Genomic DNA, 17,137 nt, shown 5'->3' with positions numbered 1-17,137 from the left:
ATAAACACGAGCCTTCGCGGTCCCTGCGCTCCTCCGGCAGCCATCTCCTCGTCATTCCAAAAGTCAGGACACACTCCCAAGGCGAGGCATACTTCCAGGTTTATGGCCCTCGCCTCTGGAACAGTCTGCCAGAGGACCTCAGGGCCGTAGAGGGTGTTCTTGTTTTTAAGGCCAGGCTCAAGACTCACCCTTTTAGTACAGCTTTTAAGTGATTATGATCTATTTTAGCCTGTTTTACCATCTTTTATATATTTTATCAGTGTTTATTACTTACTACACTCAACTAAATAACACATATTTTCTTATATATTTATTTTAACTTGATATAATTATCAGTTTTAACCAGTCTTAATACTTTGTTGTACAATATTTGTATAAATTTAATATGTTTCTACTTGGTCATCTTTGATCAGTGTGTTTTATTTAGATTTTTATTTATCAGCTGTTTATGATTAATTTGTTTCTTAACTTGTTATCTTAGTCTCATTATTAAACTAGTCTTTCCTCTGGGGGGGCGGCCGGTAGCCCCGGGGGCAGCGGTGGGCTGTGGCGGCCGGGTGCTTCCCATGTTTACTCTTGCCAAGGCGGTTGCTGCCAGTCTTGGTGCTCCCGGTGCCGTTGGCTCCTTTGATGGCGTTTTCGTCTTCTTTATATATCTATTACATCTGCACTCAGCCAGCTGCCCTTTCTCTATTGTGTGTGTGCATATGTGTGTGTGCGTGCGTGCGTGTGTGTGTGTGTGTGTGTTTGTGCGTGCGTGTGTGTGTGTGTGGATTGAAGGTGGGAGGAGGGAGATACAAAGGGGATCTCTTATGTGAATCTGTGTGTGTGTGTGTGTGTGTGTGTGTGTGTGTGTGTGTGTGTGTGTGTGTGTGTGTGTGTGTGTGTGTGTGTGTGTGTGTGTGTGTGTGTGTGTGGGAGGGGTGGGAAACCGACTGCTGTCTGGTTGTTTTATTATTGTAAAGCCCTTTGAGCTGAATTTGCATGAAAAGCGCTTCATAAATAAATTTTGATTGATTTGATTGGTTGAATCAGCAAATTAAACCAGAAATTTTAAATAAGAAGAAGAAGTTCTCACCACGAGAAGAGCAAACAGAATAACTCCACAGCTCCAGACGTCAGCTCTGCGACCGTCATACTTCTCACCCTGAAACATACAACAGGACACGGAGTTGGACATGGAAACACACACACACACACACACACACACACACACACACACACACACACACACACACACACACACACACACACACACAGCTCCGAGAGGGCGTGCACTCACCCTGATGACCTCTGGACAGGCATAATGAGGGGATCTATGAAGAGAGAGAGAGAGACTCATGTGAGGAGCAGCAGAGCCCCTTGTGGCAGTGCAGGGTACTGCACCTTAAAGGGGCTTTTACAGTTGGGAACTCTTCTTAGAGCCTCTAGAAAACACAAGAAGGTCAACCTGTGCCAGGAGCCCTGATAAATGACCAAATACACGAATATTAAATGAGCTCCACCCTGATTGGCCGGTTGACTGCGATAGCTCTATGACTCTGCCTGAAGTCAGAAACTGTTCAGCCGTGGATCTGATCATCCTGGAACGTTACACGTGTGCTCCGACGTTCTTCTTGGTGGGTTTCCTCTCATCCAACAAGGACATTAGCTGTAGTATTAGCATCATTCTAGCGGGGAAATGTCCCTACCAACATTTATATTCAACAGTGTTGTCCTCGCCAGCTTCCTAGGCCTGGCGCGGTTTTCCTACCAGTGCAGATCCAACACCCACCCGTGCTCCCAGCTCAGTTTCTCGAAGGGACCGGTGTTTAAATCTCTCCGTTACGGTCCTGCTCCTCACTGCCAGGATTTATCCTTCTGATGTTTCCGGTGAACCCAGGTGAAAATTATAACCCCATCCTACTGTTGTCATTTAATCCCTTCCTCCTCCCGATGAGTCATCATCGACGAACAGCAGAGACCGAACAGGTAGGCTGCTCCAGGTGATCAGCACGAGCATCAGTTCTCTTATTTCTGCACCATGAGAGGTGAAAACTCACCCACAGCTGGTCTCCAGCAGATTCTCCCCCACTTGTAACGAGGCCATCCCAAAGTCCGCTATCCTGATGTTGCTCTTCTCATCCAGGAGAAGATTCTCCGGCTTCAGGTCTCTGTGGCTGGACATGTGGACAAAAGACAAGAATTCATGTCCATGCCTTCATTGTTATTAATAAAAATTATTCCTCTAATGGAGGAGCTGCCTGATCTTTAATCAGCCAAATCTGAGCCGTTTTAGACACGATTTCACATTAAAAATCGTTTTAAAACCATGTTTCTAAAGTTGTTCATGAAGAAAGGAACCCGACAAACATCGGTTCTACCGAAAATGACACCACACCTGTTTTGTGTGAAAGGCTAGCCATTGCTAATCAGTTTTTTCTCCAACAGCACCATCTAGAGGATGAAAAGTGTACTGCACCTTAAGGCGTCCTCCATTTTTACGGATGCCTCTCGTTTGTGACCGCACCTCGAGCCAGCCGACAGAGCAAAAACACTTTTATTATTCTCACGTTACTCTGCATCCGTCTGGGTTCGTGCTCAAGCACTGGTGCACGCTCTCTGATAGGCACGTGCACGTCAGCAGGTGTCTAACGCTATTGGCTGATGCTGAGCGGAAGCTTGCATGGGGACAGAAGCGTGATTATAGCTCTATGTTCACGAGAAAGGCGGGACCTTCCTAGACCATTTTACATTTCCAATATTTGCCTATGGGACAGTGTGGTGGGTGTGGGTGGTTGAGCTTTTCAAAATAAGACTTCCTCTTTTACAGATCTTCTAAAACAGGGAAAACTCTGGATTGCTGCTTTAAAGAGACAGTGTGTGTAGTATTTTCCGTATTCTCTGGTGTCCAGGCGCTTTGTACCAAATAACCATAGAAATCACGTCTAAAGTACATGGTGCGCGGGTCTAGCGTCTTTGGGGGGCGCCATGTTTCCTTCTGGTCGACAGTGACATCACACTAAATGATTGGCAGGAAGTAAGACTTACAGAAGTTATGTTGCCACGCTTGAAAACATTTAGGCACAAAGAAAAATGAATTTAATAACAAAACAGCGAACCTGTTTCCGAAACCTACGTGAAAGAACTGAAGAGAAAAGTGTGATGATGTCATCGGCAGGCACTGGACCCCGAGCAGATCCGGAAACGACAGCAGCAGAAAACTGGCGTCAGCGTTCTCCCGATGGGATTAACTGAAGGACCTCGCGCCGAGATCGCATGCTTTCTGCTCCACAGGCAGCAACACTTACCCTGAAATGTTTTTAACCAGCGACGGTCATAACGATATGATGTAAATCCATGCTTTCGTTCTTTTTAAACACAGAAACAGTTTTGTTTACCTGTTTGTAGCTACAGTTTCGCCGACGGCTGCCGGCTTCTTCAGGCTGACGCTGATGGTGGCGCGTCACTTCCTTCTCCGTTTATCTGCGGGCAGCAGAGGACGTTGTCGCCCTCTACTGCCCGCTCTCCCCTCTCCGACGATGCAGTCCCATGCGTGGTCCAGCGTGTAAACTCCGTCGTCCCTGTTCATGGTCCCACATCCACGTCGCCTTATCTCGATTGCTTCCTTGATCCATCTTTTGCATTTTTGTTGTTCGGTGGTTATGATCCGTGTGCTGTCCCAGTCCATTATATGGTTTTCTCTTAAGCACCCACGCATGGGACTGCATCGTCGGAGAGGGGAGAGCGGGCAGTAGAGGGCGACAACGTCCTCTGCTGCCCGCAGATAAACGGAGAAGGAAGTGACGCGCCACCATCAGCGTCAGCCTGAAGAAGCCGGCAGCCGTCGGCGAAACCGTAGCGTCAATAACAGGTAAACAAAACTGTTTCTGTGTTTAAAAAGAACGAAAGCATGGAATTAGAAAGACACAGCAAGAACACACCTAAGATATGATGTAAAACTACCCTGAAATGTACGCTCTGCCCCCCCCCCCCCCCCCCCCCCCCCCGTGAAAGTCGGCCATGTTCCGGCCTCTGTGGGAAAATCCCTCGTTGTGAACAGAATCCTGACACCAACAGCGAACACGAGGGGGATTTGCAGGTTTGTGACTGGCGCTGCAACAGCCTCATGACCAGATTCAGCCTCCACCAGTCTTCTGAAAACCTACGACCACCGTCTGCAATCGACCAATGAAAATACATCCAGGGAGTGATGCAGAAAAGTAGTGACGCGTTTTCAATACGACAGTAGCATTAGCAACATCAGCAAAAGTGAAGGCTAAACGTAGGAGCGCCTGGACCGCTGAACCGTTCATGGTGGCGCCGTTTTCTCTTTTCATCCTTGTTGTCGTGGGAATCTGTCGGCTTTTAGCAGATGTGCTTTTGGCTAGTGTGCTCGTGACGTTCGCGCTAGAACGAGCCGTAGTGCAGTTTGGATCACTGAAGTCTTGGATCGTGAGTGTGCCACCTCGCTAGAGTCCTCACAGCGAGACACGAAGCTGTCCTTCACGATGGCCAGAACACCTAGCGTGTGGTCCCGGCTTTAACAACACATAAACACGGCAGAATGTCCCCAGAATGGATTTAGCCATAAACAAAAGACAAAAACAGACATTCTAGAGGAGCAGAAGCTCGGAGGACCAGAGTGGATGTGTTTGTAGCTTCTCACAGACCAGATGGAGTGGCTGTGGCAGAAGTCCAGAGCAGAGATGATTTGTCTGAAGAACTTCCGGGCCTCTTTGGGGGTCAGCCGACCTTTCTTAACCAGGTAGTCGAACAGCTCTCCTCCAGAGACGTGCTCCAGCACCAGATACCTGAGACAAACATGGTCATCAGCCACAACGGGGATTCGGTCAGCTCGTCATCAGCAAGCAGCAAGCAGCAAGGAGCCAGAGCTACTTACAGGTATTTGTTATTTTCATAGACGTCATAGAGCTTCAGAACATGGGGGTGCTCTATTAGTTTAAGAATAGCTATTTCCCTCTCCACCTGCAGAAAGGAGGAGGGACAGACGTGGACAGAGGGTAGGAGAGAAAAGAGAAGCTTACAAACAACAGAGGAGGGAATGTCAGATGAGTGAGGCAGAAAAAGGGGAGAAGGGAGGCAAACGGGGGAGTCGGTTAGCACACAGAGCAGAAGAGGCTTCTAGAAATTCCTCAGACGGTTCCTTCATCGTGCAGCTAGAGTCATCTTTAGTCATCTTTAGTCAGCAGACGAGGGTTTCACAGCAAAAGCTCAAATCAGACTTTTGTTCCTGTGATGCTGCATAAAGATAAAGATGGTGTCCCACAAGTGTGTGTGTGTGTGTGCGTGCGTGTGTGTGTGTGTGTGTGTGCATGCGTGCATGTGTGTGTGCGTGCGTGCATGTGTGTGTGTGTGTGTGTGTGCATGCGTGCATGTGTGTGTGTGTGCATGCGTGCGTGTGCATGTGTGTGTGCGTGTGTGTGTGCATATGTGTGTGCGTGCATGTGTGTGCATGTGTGTGTGTGCGTGCGTGCATGTGTGTGTGTGTGTGCATGTGTGTATATGTGTGTGTGTGTGTGTGCGTGTGTGTGTGTGTGTGTATATGTGTGTATATGTGTGTGTGTGTGCATGTGTGTGTGTGTGTATATGTGTGTATATGTGTGTGTGTGTGTGCATGTGTGTGTGTGTGTGTGTGTATGTGTGTGTATATGTGTGTGTGTGTGCATGTGTGTGTACGCATGTGTGTGTGTGTGTGTGTGTGTGTGTATATGTTTGTGTATATGTGTGTGTGTGTGTGTGTGTGTGTGTGCGTGCACGTGTGTAGATGCAGTGAATAACTTGCACCACCACTCCAGGTTACCTGTTAGCTAGATTAGCCTTTAGCTTCTGTCTGATTTTCCAAACTGGGAATATTTTAACGGAATAAATACCGACTGATTTTCATAGTCACGACATTTAAAACCAAACGCGTCTTAAAAGTCAGACTTTGTGGTCCCAGAAGCGGGTCATGGAGCTGCTCTGTGACCTAAAACACACATGAGCTCAGGATAGATTTTCCCTTCACATCAGGGACATTGATTATTGGCTCCCTGGGGCTGCCCCGTGGTGGGATGCATTTAAAGTTAAGCCACGCCCACACTACATTATGTGGTGACAGATAACAGGTAAATATAAGAAAATCTGGCAAGAAAAGAGTTTCTGAGTTTGCAAAAACGTCAACCCAAGCTGCACATTTTCCTGTAAATGTCCTTTAACCTTTGTGAAACTGTCAGTAAAATACAAGTCAAAAGAGCTGTGTTAAGACTAGCCGTTAGCTCATCAGTCCTGTAGGATGTGATGGTGGCACAGTGGTTAGCACTGTTGCCTCGCAGCACGAAGTATGCTGGTTCGAAACTCGGCTACGGCCTTTCTGCGTGGAGTTGCGTGTCCTCCCCATGCATGCGTGGGTTTCCTCCGGGTACTCCGGTTTCCCCCACAGATCACAACATGCCCTATAGGTTATAGATTGTACGTCGCTTTGGATAAAAGCGTCTGCTAAACGAATAAACATAAAAATAAATAAGCATAAAAATGTGAATTCTACTTCTGTGAATAAAGGCTGTTAAGGTGACTACAGGTCAAATCCTCCCCCACTTGCAGAGAAGAGGTCGACCAATATTGACTTTTTGATTGCTGATGCCGATGGCCGATATGTAAGAGACACGGCCAGCCGACGGCCGATATGTAAGAGCCGACGGCCGATATGTAAGAGACATGGCCAGCCGACGGCCGATATGTAAGAGCCGATGGCCGATATGTAAGAGACACGGCCAGCCGACGGCCGATATGTAAGAGCCGATGGCCGATATGTAAGAGACACGGCCAGCTGATGGCCGATATGTAAGAGACACGGCCAGCCGACGGCCGGTATGTAAGAGACACGGCCAGCCGACGGCCGATGTGTAAGAGACACGGCCAGCCAACAGCCGATATGTAAGAGCTGATGGCCGATACGTAAGAGACACGGCCAGCTGATGGCCGATATGTAAGAGACACGGCCAGCCGACGGCCGATATGTAAGAGCCGATGGCTGATATGTAAGAGACACGGCCAGCCGATGGCCGATATGTAAGAGACACGGCCAGCCGACGGCCGATATGTAAGAGCCGATGGTCGATATGTAAGAGACACGGCCAGCCGACGGCCGATATGTAAGAGCCGATGGCCGATATGTAAGAGACACGGCCAGCCGACGGCCGATATGTAAGAGCCGATGGCCGATATGTAAGAGACACGGCCAGCAAACAGCCGATATGTAAGAGCTGATGGCCGATACGTGAGAGACACGGCCAGCTGATGGCCGATATGTAAGAGACACGGCCAGCCGACGGCCGATATGTAAGAGCCGATGGCTGATATGTAAGAGACCCGGCCAGCCGATGGCCGATATGTAAGAGACACGGCCAGCCGACGGCCGATATGTAAGAGACACGGCCAGCCGACGGCCGATATGTAAGAGACACGGTCAGCCGATGGCCGATATGTAAGAGACACGGCCAGCCGATGGCCGATATGTAAGAGACACGGCCAGCCGACGGCCGATATGTAAGAGCCGATGGCCGATATGTAAGAGACACGGCCAGCTGATGGCCGATATGTAAGAGACACGGCCAGCCGACGGCCGATATGTAAGAGACACGGCCAGCCGACGGCCGATATGTAAGAGCCGATGGCCGATATGTAAGAGACACGGCCAGCCAACAGCCGATATGTAAGAGCTGATGGCCGATACGTAAGAGACACGGCCAGCCGACGGCCGATATGTAAGAGCCGATGGCCGATACGTAAGAGACACGGCCAGCCGACGGCCGATATGTAAGAGCCGATGGCCGATATGTAAGAGACACGGCCAGCCGACGGCCGATATGTAAGAGCCGATGGCCGATATGTAAGAGACACGGCCAGCCAACAGCCGATATGTAAGAGCTGATGGCCGATACGTAAGAGACACGGCCAGCTGATGGCCGATATGTAAGAGACACGGCCAGCCGACGGCCGATATGTAAGAGCCGATGGCTGATATGTAAGAGACACGGCCAGCCGATGGCCGATATGTAAGAGACACGGCCAGCCGACGGCCAATATGTAAGAGCCGATGGCCAATATGTAAGAGACACGGCCAGCCGACGGCCGATATGTAAGAGCCGATGGCCGATATGTAAGAGACACGGCCAGCCGACGGCCGATATGTAAGAGCCGATGGCCGATATGTAAGAGACACGGCCAGCCGACGGCCGATATGTAGGGGCCGATGGCCGATATGTAAGAGACACGGCCAGCCGATGGCCGATATGTAAGAGACACGGTCAGCCGACAGCCGATATGTTAGAGACACGGTCAGCCGACAGCCGATATGTAAGAGACACGGCCAGCCGACGGCCGATATGTAAGAGCCGATGGCCGATATGTAAGAGACACGGTCAGCCGACGGCCGATATGTAAGAGACACGGCCAGCCGACGGCCGATATGTAAGAGCCGATGGCCGATATGTAAGAGACACGGCCAGCCGACGGCCGATATGTAAGAGCCGATGGCCGATATGTAAGAGACACGGTCAGCCGACAGCCGATATGTAAGAGACACGGCCAGCCGACGGCCGATATGTAAGAGACACGGCCAGCCGACGGCCGATATGTAAGAGCCGATGGCCGATATGTAAGAGACACGGCCAGCCGACGGCCGATATGTAAGAGCCGATGGCCGATATGTAAGAGACACGGCCAGCCGACGGCCGATATGTAAGAGCCGATGGCCGATATGTAAGAGACACGGCCAGCCGACGGCCGATATGTAAGAGCCGATGGCCGATATGTAAGAGACACGGCCAGCCGACGGCCGATATGTAAGAGACACGGCCAGCCGACGGCCGATATGTAAGAGACACGGCCAGCCGACGGCCGATATGTAAGAGACACGGCCAGCCGACGGCCGATATGTAAGAGACACGGCCAGCCGACGGCCGATATGTAAGAGACACGGCCAGCCGACGGCCGATATGTAAGAGACACGGCCAGCCGACGGCCGATATGTAAGAGACACGGTCAGCCGACGGCCGATATGTAAGAGACACGGCCAGCCGACGGCCGATATGTAAGAGACACGGCCAGCCAACGGCCGATATGTAAGAGCCGATGGCCGATATGTAAGAGACACGGCCAGCCGACGGCCGATATGTAAGAGACACGGCCAGCCGACGGCCGATATGTAAGAGACACAGCCAGCCGACGGCCGATATGTAAGAGACACGGCCAGCCGACGGCCGATATGTAAGAGACACGGCCAGCCGACGGCCGATATGTAAGAGCCACGGTCAGCCGACGGCCGATATGTAAGAGACACGGCCAGCCGACGGCCGATATGTAAGAGACACGGCCAGCCGATGGCCGATATGTAAGAGACACGGCCAGCCGACGGCCGATATGTAAGAGACACGGCCAGCAGACGGCCGATATGTAAGAGCCGATGGCCGATATGTAAGAGACACGGTCAGCCGATGGCCGATATGTAAGAGACACGGCCAGCCGACGGCCGATATGTAAGAGACACGGCCAGCCGACGGCCGATATGTAAGAGCCGATGGCCGATATGTAAGAGACACGGCCAGCCGATGGCCGATATGTAAGAGACACGGCCAGCCGACGGCCGATATGTAAGAGACACGGCCAGCCGACGGCCGATATGTAAGAGCCGATGGCCGATATGTAAGAGACACGGCCAGCCGACGGCCGATATGTAAGAGCCGATGGCCGATATGTAAGAGACACGGCCAGCCGACGGCCGATATGTAAGAGCCGATGGCCGATATGTAAGAGACACGGCCAGCCAACACCCGATATGTAAGAGCTGATGGCCGATACGTAAGAGACACGGCCAGCTGATGGCCGATATGTAAGAGACACGGCCAGCCGACGGCCGATATGTAAGAGCCGATGGCCGATATGTAAGAGACACGGCCAGCCGACGGCCGATATGTAAGAGACACGGTCAGCCGATGGCCGATATGTAAGAGACACGGCCAGCCGATGGCCGATATGTAAGAGACACGGCCAGCCGACGGCCGATATGTAAGAGCCGATGGCCGATATGTAAGAGACACGGCCAGCTGATGGCCGATATGTAAGAGACACGGCCAGCCGACGGCCGATATGTAAGAGACACGGCCAGCCGACGGCCGATATGTAAAAGACACGGCCAGCCGACGGCCGATATGTAAGAGACACGGCCAGCCGACGGCCGATATGTAAGAGACACGGCCAGCCGACGGCCGATATGTAAGAGCCGATGGCCGATATGTAAGAGACATGGCCAGCCGACGGCCGATATGTAAGAGCCGATGGCCGATATGTAAGAGACACGGTCAGCCGACAGCCGATATGTAAGAGACACGGCCAGCCGACGGCCGATATGTAAGAGACACGGCCAGCCGACGGCCGATATGTAAGAGCCGATGGCCGATATGTAAGAGACACGGCCAGCCGACGGCCGATATGTAAGAGCCGATGGCCGATATGTAAGAGACACGGTCAGCCGACAGCCGATATGTAAGAGACACGGCCAGCCGACGGCCGATATGTAAGAGACACGGCCAGCCGACGGCCGATATGTAAGAGCCGATGGCCGATATGTAAGAGACACGGCCAGCCGACGGCCGATATGTAAGAGCCGATGGCCGATATGTAAGAGACACGGCCAGCCGACGGCCGATATGTAAGAGCCGATGGCCGATATGTAAGAGACACGGCCAGCCGACGGCCGATATGTAAGAGCCGATGGCCGATATGTAAGAGACACGGCCAGCCGACGGCCGATATGTAAGAGACACGGCCAGCCGACGGCCGATATGTAAGAGACACGGCCAGCCGACGGCCGATATGTAAGAGACACGGCCAGCCGACGGCCGATATGTAAGAGACACGGTCAGCCGACGGCCGATATGTAAGAGACACGGCCAGCCGACGGCCGATATGTAAGAGACACGGCCAGCCGACGGCCGATATGTAAGAGCCACGGTCAGCCGACGTCCGATATGTAAGAGACACGGCCAGCCGACGGCCGATATGTAAGAGACACGGCCAGCCGACGGCCGATATGTAAGAGACACGGTCAGCCGACGGCCGATATGTAAGAGACACGGCCAGCCGACGGCCGATATGTAAGAGACACGGCCAGCCGACGGCCGATATGTAAGAGCCACGGTCAGCCGACGGCCGATATGTAAGAGACACGGCCAGCCGACGGCCGATATGTAAGAGACACGGCCAGCCGACGGCCGATATGTAAGAGCCGATGGCCGATATGTAAGAGACACGGCCAGCCGATGGCCGATATGTAAGAGACACGGTCAGCCGACGGCCGATATGTAAGAGACACGGTCAGCCGACGGCCGATATGTAAGAGACACGGCCAGCCGACGGCCGATATGTAAGAGACACGGTCAGCCGATGGCCGATATGTAAGAGACACGGTCAGCCGATGGCCGATATGTGTTGCAGATTTTTCGGGACAATATTGAGACATTTTCCACCTTATTTTCACGCTAAAATGTCACTAAGAAAACCAGCCGATGCAGAAACTTTCTGAAGCTGGATCTGTTTTTGAATTTAACTTCCTGGTGAATCTTAACTTTGTTCACCGCTCAGTGTTAAAGTCGGACACCTAAATAAAGTTAATTAGAGTATTTATTATGCAGATGTAATTAGTGAACATGAATCTCAAATTAAATTCTGCTTCAGCACCGGGCTGTCCGAGCATGTGCCTGACTTTAAATCGGCTTTACTAAGGACAAATATCGGCCGATGTATAAAAAACGGTAAAAATCGGCCCGATTTATCGGCAGACTGATATTGGTCTACCCCTACAGCGGAGAAAACTCATTTCGGCCGCTTGTATCCGCGATCTCGTTCTTTCGGTCACTACCCAGAGCTCGTGACCATAGGTGAGGGTAGGAACGTAGATCCACCGGTAAATCGAGAGCTTCGCCTTCTGACTCAGCTCTCTCTTCACCACGACAGACCGGTACAACGCCCGTATCACTGCAGACGCAGCACATTTCCTCCTGTCCATCTCACGCTCCAGTTTTCCCTCACTCGTGAACACGACCCCAGATGAACTCGGACTGGACCTGGCCCCTGACCTGGAGAACAGATTCCACCCCACCGTACCCCCACAGGACTCCCCCGGACACGGTCAAGCGCGTCACCAAATCCACAAAACACATGAATTAATTATCCATGACTTCAATAATTATATTAAATGATTAGTTAATGATGTTTTAAACTGATTTAATTAGATCTGTAATAAAATCTGTACCGTTTCAGTCCTGAAGAGCAGGGTCCGGGCTCTGCCAAGTTGGATAAAAAACCTTTTCATGTATTTATGTTTTATTTTTTAACCACAGTACCTGAGTCAGACCACTCTCTCTCTTTCAGGTGAATCATGTCGTTTCTTGTGATTGTAGCTAAAACACATCTGATAATAATTCATGTTATTTTACGCAGAAACGCTCCAGAGCTGCTCGGCTTAACGGTGATGCCCAAACAGCCCCCGCCCCCAGCCCACATACGCTCCAGGAGAACTGGAAGGAGTTTTATTTCTGCTGCAGGCGTCCTGATGAGCAGTCCTGTTGTCTAGAGGAGCAGAGTCCACACTCAGCAGTCTCATGTTACAGCACCCTGACCCGGCTCCTCCTGCAGCCGGGACTTTCATCCAACCACACAAACGTGAAGAAACGAGGACCGTACCTTCATCAGAACCGATTCAGACAGCTTCTCTCTGTTCACAATCTTTATGGCCACCTTCTGCCCCGTTATGCAGTGGACGCCCAGCTTCACCAGCCCTGGAAAACAACATTCTGGTTTATTTTTGTTACAAAGACACAAGGAATCATTTTACAGCGCGATTTTTAAAGACCTAAAAACAACAACGAATGTTTTGGTGAAATAAAATACTTTTTTATTTTAATTATTCATTATTGAAACGGTTCTTTGAGCTTCTTTGTAACACATGAAACTTTGATGGGACTCAAATGGTCCTGATTACCAAATGGCCCCGCCCACTCCGCCAAGACATGAGTATTGAATGAGGTGCATTTGCCCCAAAGGGTCTGTGACGCTAAATCTGTGTTCTGAGTGTGTGTGTGTGTGTGTGTGTGTGTGTGTGTGTGTGTGTGTGTTTGTCTGTATGTGTGTGTGTGTGTGTGTGTGTGTGTGTGTGTGTGTGTGTGTTTGTCTGTATGTGTGTGTGTGTGTGTGTGTGTGTTTGTCTGTGTGTGTGTGTGTGTTTGTCTGTGTGTGTGTGTGTGTGTGTGTGTGTGTGTGTGTGTGTGTGTGTGTGTGTGCGCGTGTGTGTGTGTGTGTGTGTGTGTGTGTGTGTGTGTGTGTGTGTGTGTGTGTGTGTGTTGTGGGTCCAGGGGGAGACACATTGGTGAAGAACGACACCAGCTGGCCGATATCCGTGGCGCTGGGGGGTTGTGGGAGAAGGAGGACTGAAGAGAGTGTCTGGAGGGTTGTGAAGCAGCGGTTTAAGGAAGATCTAGGAGGTGAGTTTGTGGACGATGGCCCGAGGGGTGGGGGGGTCAGTGGTGGACAAGGAAGAGGACAACAATAACAATCTCTGAATCTATCTGGAATCCATCCATTTTCAATCGCTTCTCCTGGGTCGGGTCGTGGGGGCAGCAGTCTCAGCAGGGAGGCCCAGACTTCCCTCTCCCCAGCCACTTGGGCCAGCTCCTCCGGGAGAATCCCAAGGCGTTCCCTGGCCAGCTGAGAGACATAGTACCTCCACCGTGTCCTGGATCTTCCTTACGGTCTCATCCTAGTTGGACGTGCCTGGCAAACCTCACCAGGGAGGCATCCTGACCAGATGCCCAAGCCACCTCAACTGGCTCTTCTTGATGTGGAGGAGCAGCACATCTACTCCGAGCCCCTCCCGAATGACCAAGCTACTCACCCTTTCTCTAAGGGACAGCCCAGCTACTCTGCAGAGAAAACTCATTTTGGCCGCTCGTGTCCGCGATCTCGTTCTTTGGGTCACTACCCAAAGCTTGTGACCATGGGTGAGGGTAGGAACGTAGATCCACCGGTAAGTCGAGAGCTATGAATACGACAATCCGGTATAACACCTGCATTACTGTAGACTAAACATCAATCCACCTAACAATCTTGCGTCTTTCCTCACTCGTGAACCCCGTACTCTGGATATTCCCAGTGAATTCTGGAATGTGAGTGGTGCTCCAACATCCTTTGTTGTTTTCCTCTCCAACAGGTACATTAGCAGTAGTTCAGGCTAGCATTAGCATTAGCTTGGGCTAGCGTTAGCAGTAGCTTGGGCTAGCGTTAGCAGTAGCTTGAGCCGGAATCAGCAGAAGCTCATCGTGCGTTCCAGTTGTCGTCGAAACTCAGAATTTCGGAGCAGTAAATTACGTAACAGGCTAGTTCTGCATTCCAGCATCCAACTAAAAAAAAGGATGCCACCAGTGTTGTTGAGCACTAAACCAAAACAATTATGTAACCAAGTACTCTCTGCATCTTAATAATCGTGACACACACGCCCTTCGACTGTTTCCGCAAACGAGCAGAGAAACATCACAAAACAAATGTAAATATAAAAACGCCAGGAAAAGAAAAAACCATCAACACCGGTCAACTCTGGCGACAACGTTACATTTTTCAGCAACGCAACTATTGATAACAACAATAAACAACTTACCGGTGCTGTTAAAGAGCAAAAAGAAGAAAACAGAACATATAAATCATAAAAAAAAAATAAAGACGATAACTACTTCCTGGTAGCACTGGGAGTAGCCATCTTTAAATTTGGGATCTCGGGGTCCTCTGAAACCTACGAGCTCACAGCTAAGAATTCCCAATTCATTGCGTTATTTCCGGCTACATCTCGGAAATAACAACTTCCAAGGCACCGTTAAGCCACTGTTAGCATTAGCTCAGGCTTTATTTTCTCATTTAGAAAATATTTTAGAAAATTAAAAAAAAATATTTTTTGTTCTTTAATAGTTTTATTGTTGACATGAAGCGCCTCACGGTTTTTATCTTAAGAGGCGCTATATAAAAGATCATTTTCTTTCTTTCTTTCTTTCTTTCTTTCTTTCTTTCTTTGTTTCTCGCATTAGCAGTAGCTCAGGCTAGCATTAGCATTAGCTTGAGCCAGCATTAGCAGTAGCTCAGGCTAGCATTAGCTTGAGTCAGCAGTAGCTCAGGCTAGCATTAGCATTTGCTTGGGCTAGTATTAGCAGTAACTTGAGCTAGCATTAGCAGAAGCTCAGCCTAGCATTAGCATTTGCTTGCTTGTCAGTGTGCTCCAGGGCAGCTGTGGCTACATCGTAGCTCATCACCATCAGTGTGTGAATGGATGAATGATACACGTTAGTATAAAGTGCTTTGGAGTTCTTCCTCTGAGAGGTGCTATACAAGTGCGGGTCATTTATCATTTATCATTTGGGCTAGCATTAGCAGTAACTTGAGCTAGCATTAGCACTAGCTCAGGCTAGCGTTAGCGTTTGATTGGGCTAGCATTAGCAGCAACTTCAGCTAGCATTAGCTGTAGCTCTAACGCTAGCAGCTAGTAATCCAATGGCCCGTCAGCCACTGACCACGACCAACGTTTACATGTTGCTGAGCAAACATCGTCACGACGACATCGTATCCCTGGAACTGTTTCTCAACCATGACGAAACGTGTGGGTTTGACGTTGTTTTAACTGTCATTAAACGTCTGAATGTTTGCTGGGCAGTGACTGGGACATACAAGAGGGGGCGTGTCTTGTTTATGACGTGTTAGACCAGCTTTTCCCAGCAGTAGTTACAGCATGAAGGCAGTAAAGACTTTTGGTACATCAGCCACCCCAAACTGCCTTTACTCCACTACAACTTTAGATTCTAGGACACTTTTGGAAAAGAAACTAAAGGAAATTTGGAAAATATTAAACTGATTTGGGTCCCAGAGCAACACAGAACCAGGGAGACAAGGAGGAGCTTACCACATGATGTGTGTGTGTGTGTGTGCGTGCGTGCGTGTGTGTGTGTGTGTGTGTGTGTGTGTGTGTGTGTGTGTTGCAGACTCACCTGTCTGTCCTTTCCCGAGGGTCTTCTCCAGCCGGTATGGACCCACGTACTGAGTGGACTGGCCCCCTGTGAGCTCCTTGCTGCTCATCTTTCCGTGCGCGCGTGCGGGGTGGAGCTTGGGGGGGGGGGGGGGGGGGGGTCTTTCTTCGTTAAACGAGGAGGATGAAAAACGTGCTCGCTGCTGCTCCGTGCATGACGGCGTCACACGCTCCTGGATAGGAGGAGGTGGTCGTGATCCAAAGCCGGGCCCTGCAGGCTACTCCCCTCCACCAGCCGGTCCCTGAATGGGCCTGGAGGGGGGTGGGGTGGGGGGAGGAGGACCGGCGAGTCGACTCACATCAAACAGATAACTCAGAACGGAAACCGGACTGATCCTAAAAGTGGAGCACGATCTCCTGCAGGGTTGGACCGGAAGTCTGATGGAACAGAGTTTCAGATGACCCGAGTCAGAACATCCCGGTTGGATCCGGTCTCAGATCAGCACCTGGAGCCCCCCACACCTCCTTACTTCCCCCAGAGCTCCAGCATGTCCCGAGTCCCAGTTCGGTTCGGATCAGATCCCGCTGCTATCCCAGCAGCTCCAGATGGGTTTTCCAATATCCGGTCACACTTTGGTTCGCCCCCTCCCCGGTCCTGCATCAGGAAAAAGAGGAGCGGAAGGGGTTGGGGGGGCAAACAGCCTCCGGGTAGGCCGAACCACACCAGATCCGGTTCGGGACGGCTTCAAGATCAGAACTCGGGCCGATTGTGGATCCTGTTCCTGGAAACAACAAGCAGCATCCTCAGCTGGCGACTCTGCTGCCTCTCTCTAGTGTTCTTCCTCCTCCTCCTCCTGCCCGGCCGGTCTGGATCCAGAACCAGAACCAACCTGCTTCCGTCAGAACCAAAGGTGCAGGCTGTCTGGTGGAAAAGCTCCTATCAGCGCCGGGATGTCCTCACCGCTGCTCCGCTTTCTTCCTCTCACACTCCTCCTCCTCCTCCTCTCTGCATCCTCTCAGCTTCCTGCTCCTCAGTCAGCATCAGCATCCGGGTTCCGCTGCTCCTGCTCCTGCCCCACCCTTCACCCTTTGATTACA

At 50.8% G+C, this 17,137-nt stretch overlaps 1 protein-coding gene across 2 annotated transcripts in view; it reads right to left on the bottom strand.

Moving 5' to 3' along the window:
- LOC107395170 (serine/threonine-protein kinase BRSK2) overlaps positions 1-16,186 on the bottom strand; it is a 31,075-nt gene extending 14,889 nt beyond the window's left edge. For both annotated transcript variants that reach the window (XM_015974479.3, XM_015974480.3), the window contains exons 1-7: positions 16,062-16,186; positions 12,724-12,818; positions 4,883-4,968; positions 4,653-4,793; positions 2,043-2,159; positions 1,283-1,316; positions 1,079-1,147 (exon numbers count right to left, since the gene is read on the bottom strand). In XM_015974479.3, the coding sequence (XP_015829965.3) occupies positions 1,079-1,147; positions 1,283-1,316; positions 2,043-2,159; positions 4,653-4,793; positions 4,883-4,968; positions 12,724-12,818; positions 16,062-16,149 (630 nt within the window). In that variant the 5' untranslated portion in view covers positions 16,150-16,186. The remainder of the gene's footprint in view (positions 1-1,078; positions 1,148-1,282; positions 1,317-2,042; positions 2,160-4,652; positions 4,794-4,882; positions 4,969-12,723; positions 12,819-16,061) is intronic.
- Between the last annotated feature and the right edge of the window lie 951 nt (positions 16,187-17,137).

Source organism: Nothobranchius furzeri, chromosome 12 (genome assembly GCF_043380555.1).
Source record: "Nothobranchius furzeri strain GRZ-AD chromosome 12, NfurGRZ-RIMD1, whole genome shotgun sequence".
Taxonomy (NCBI): Eukaryota; Metazoa; Chordata; class Actinopteri; order Cyprinodontiformes; family Nothobranchiidae; genus Nothobranchius; species Nothobranchius furzeri.
The sequence above is the reverse complement of the archived record's forward strand: the minus strand, read 5'-3'. Positions and strand labels throughout refer to the sequence as shown.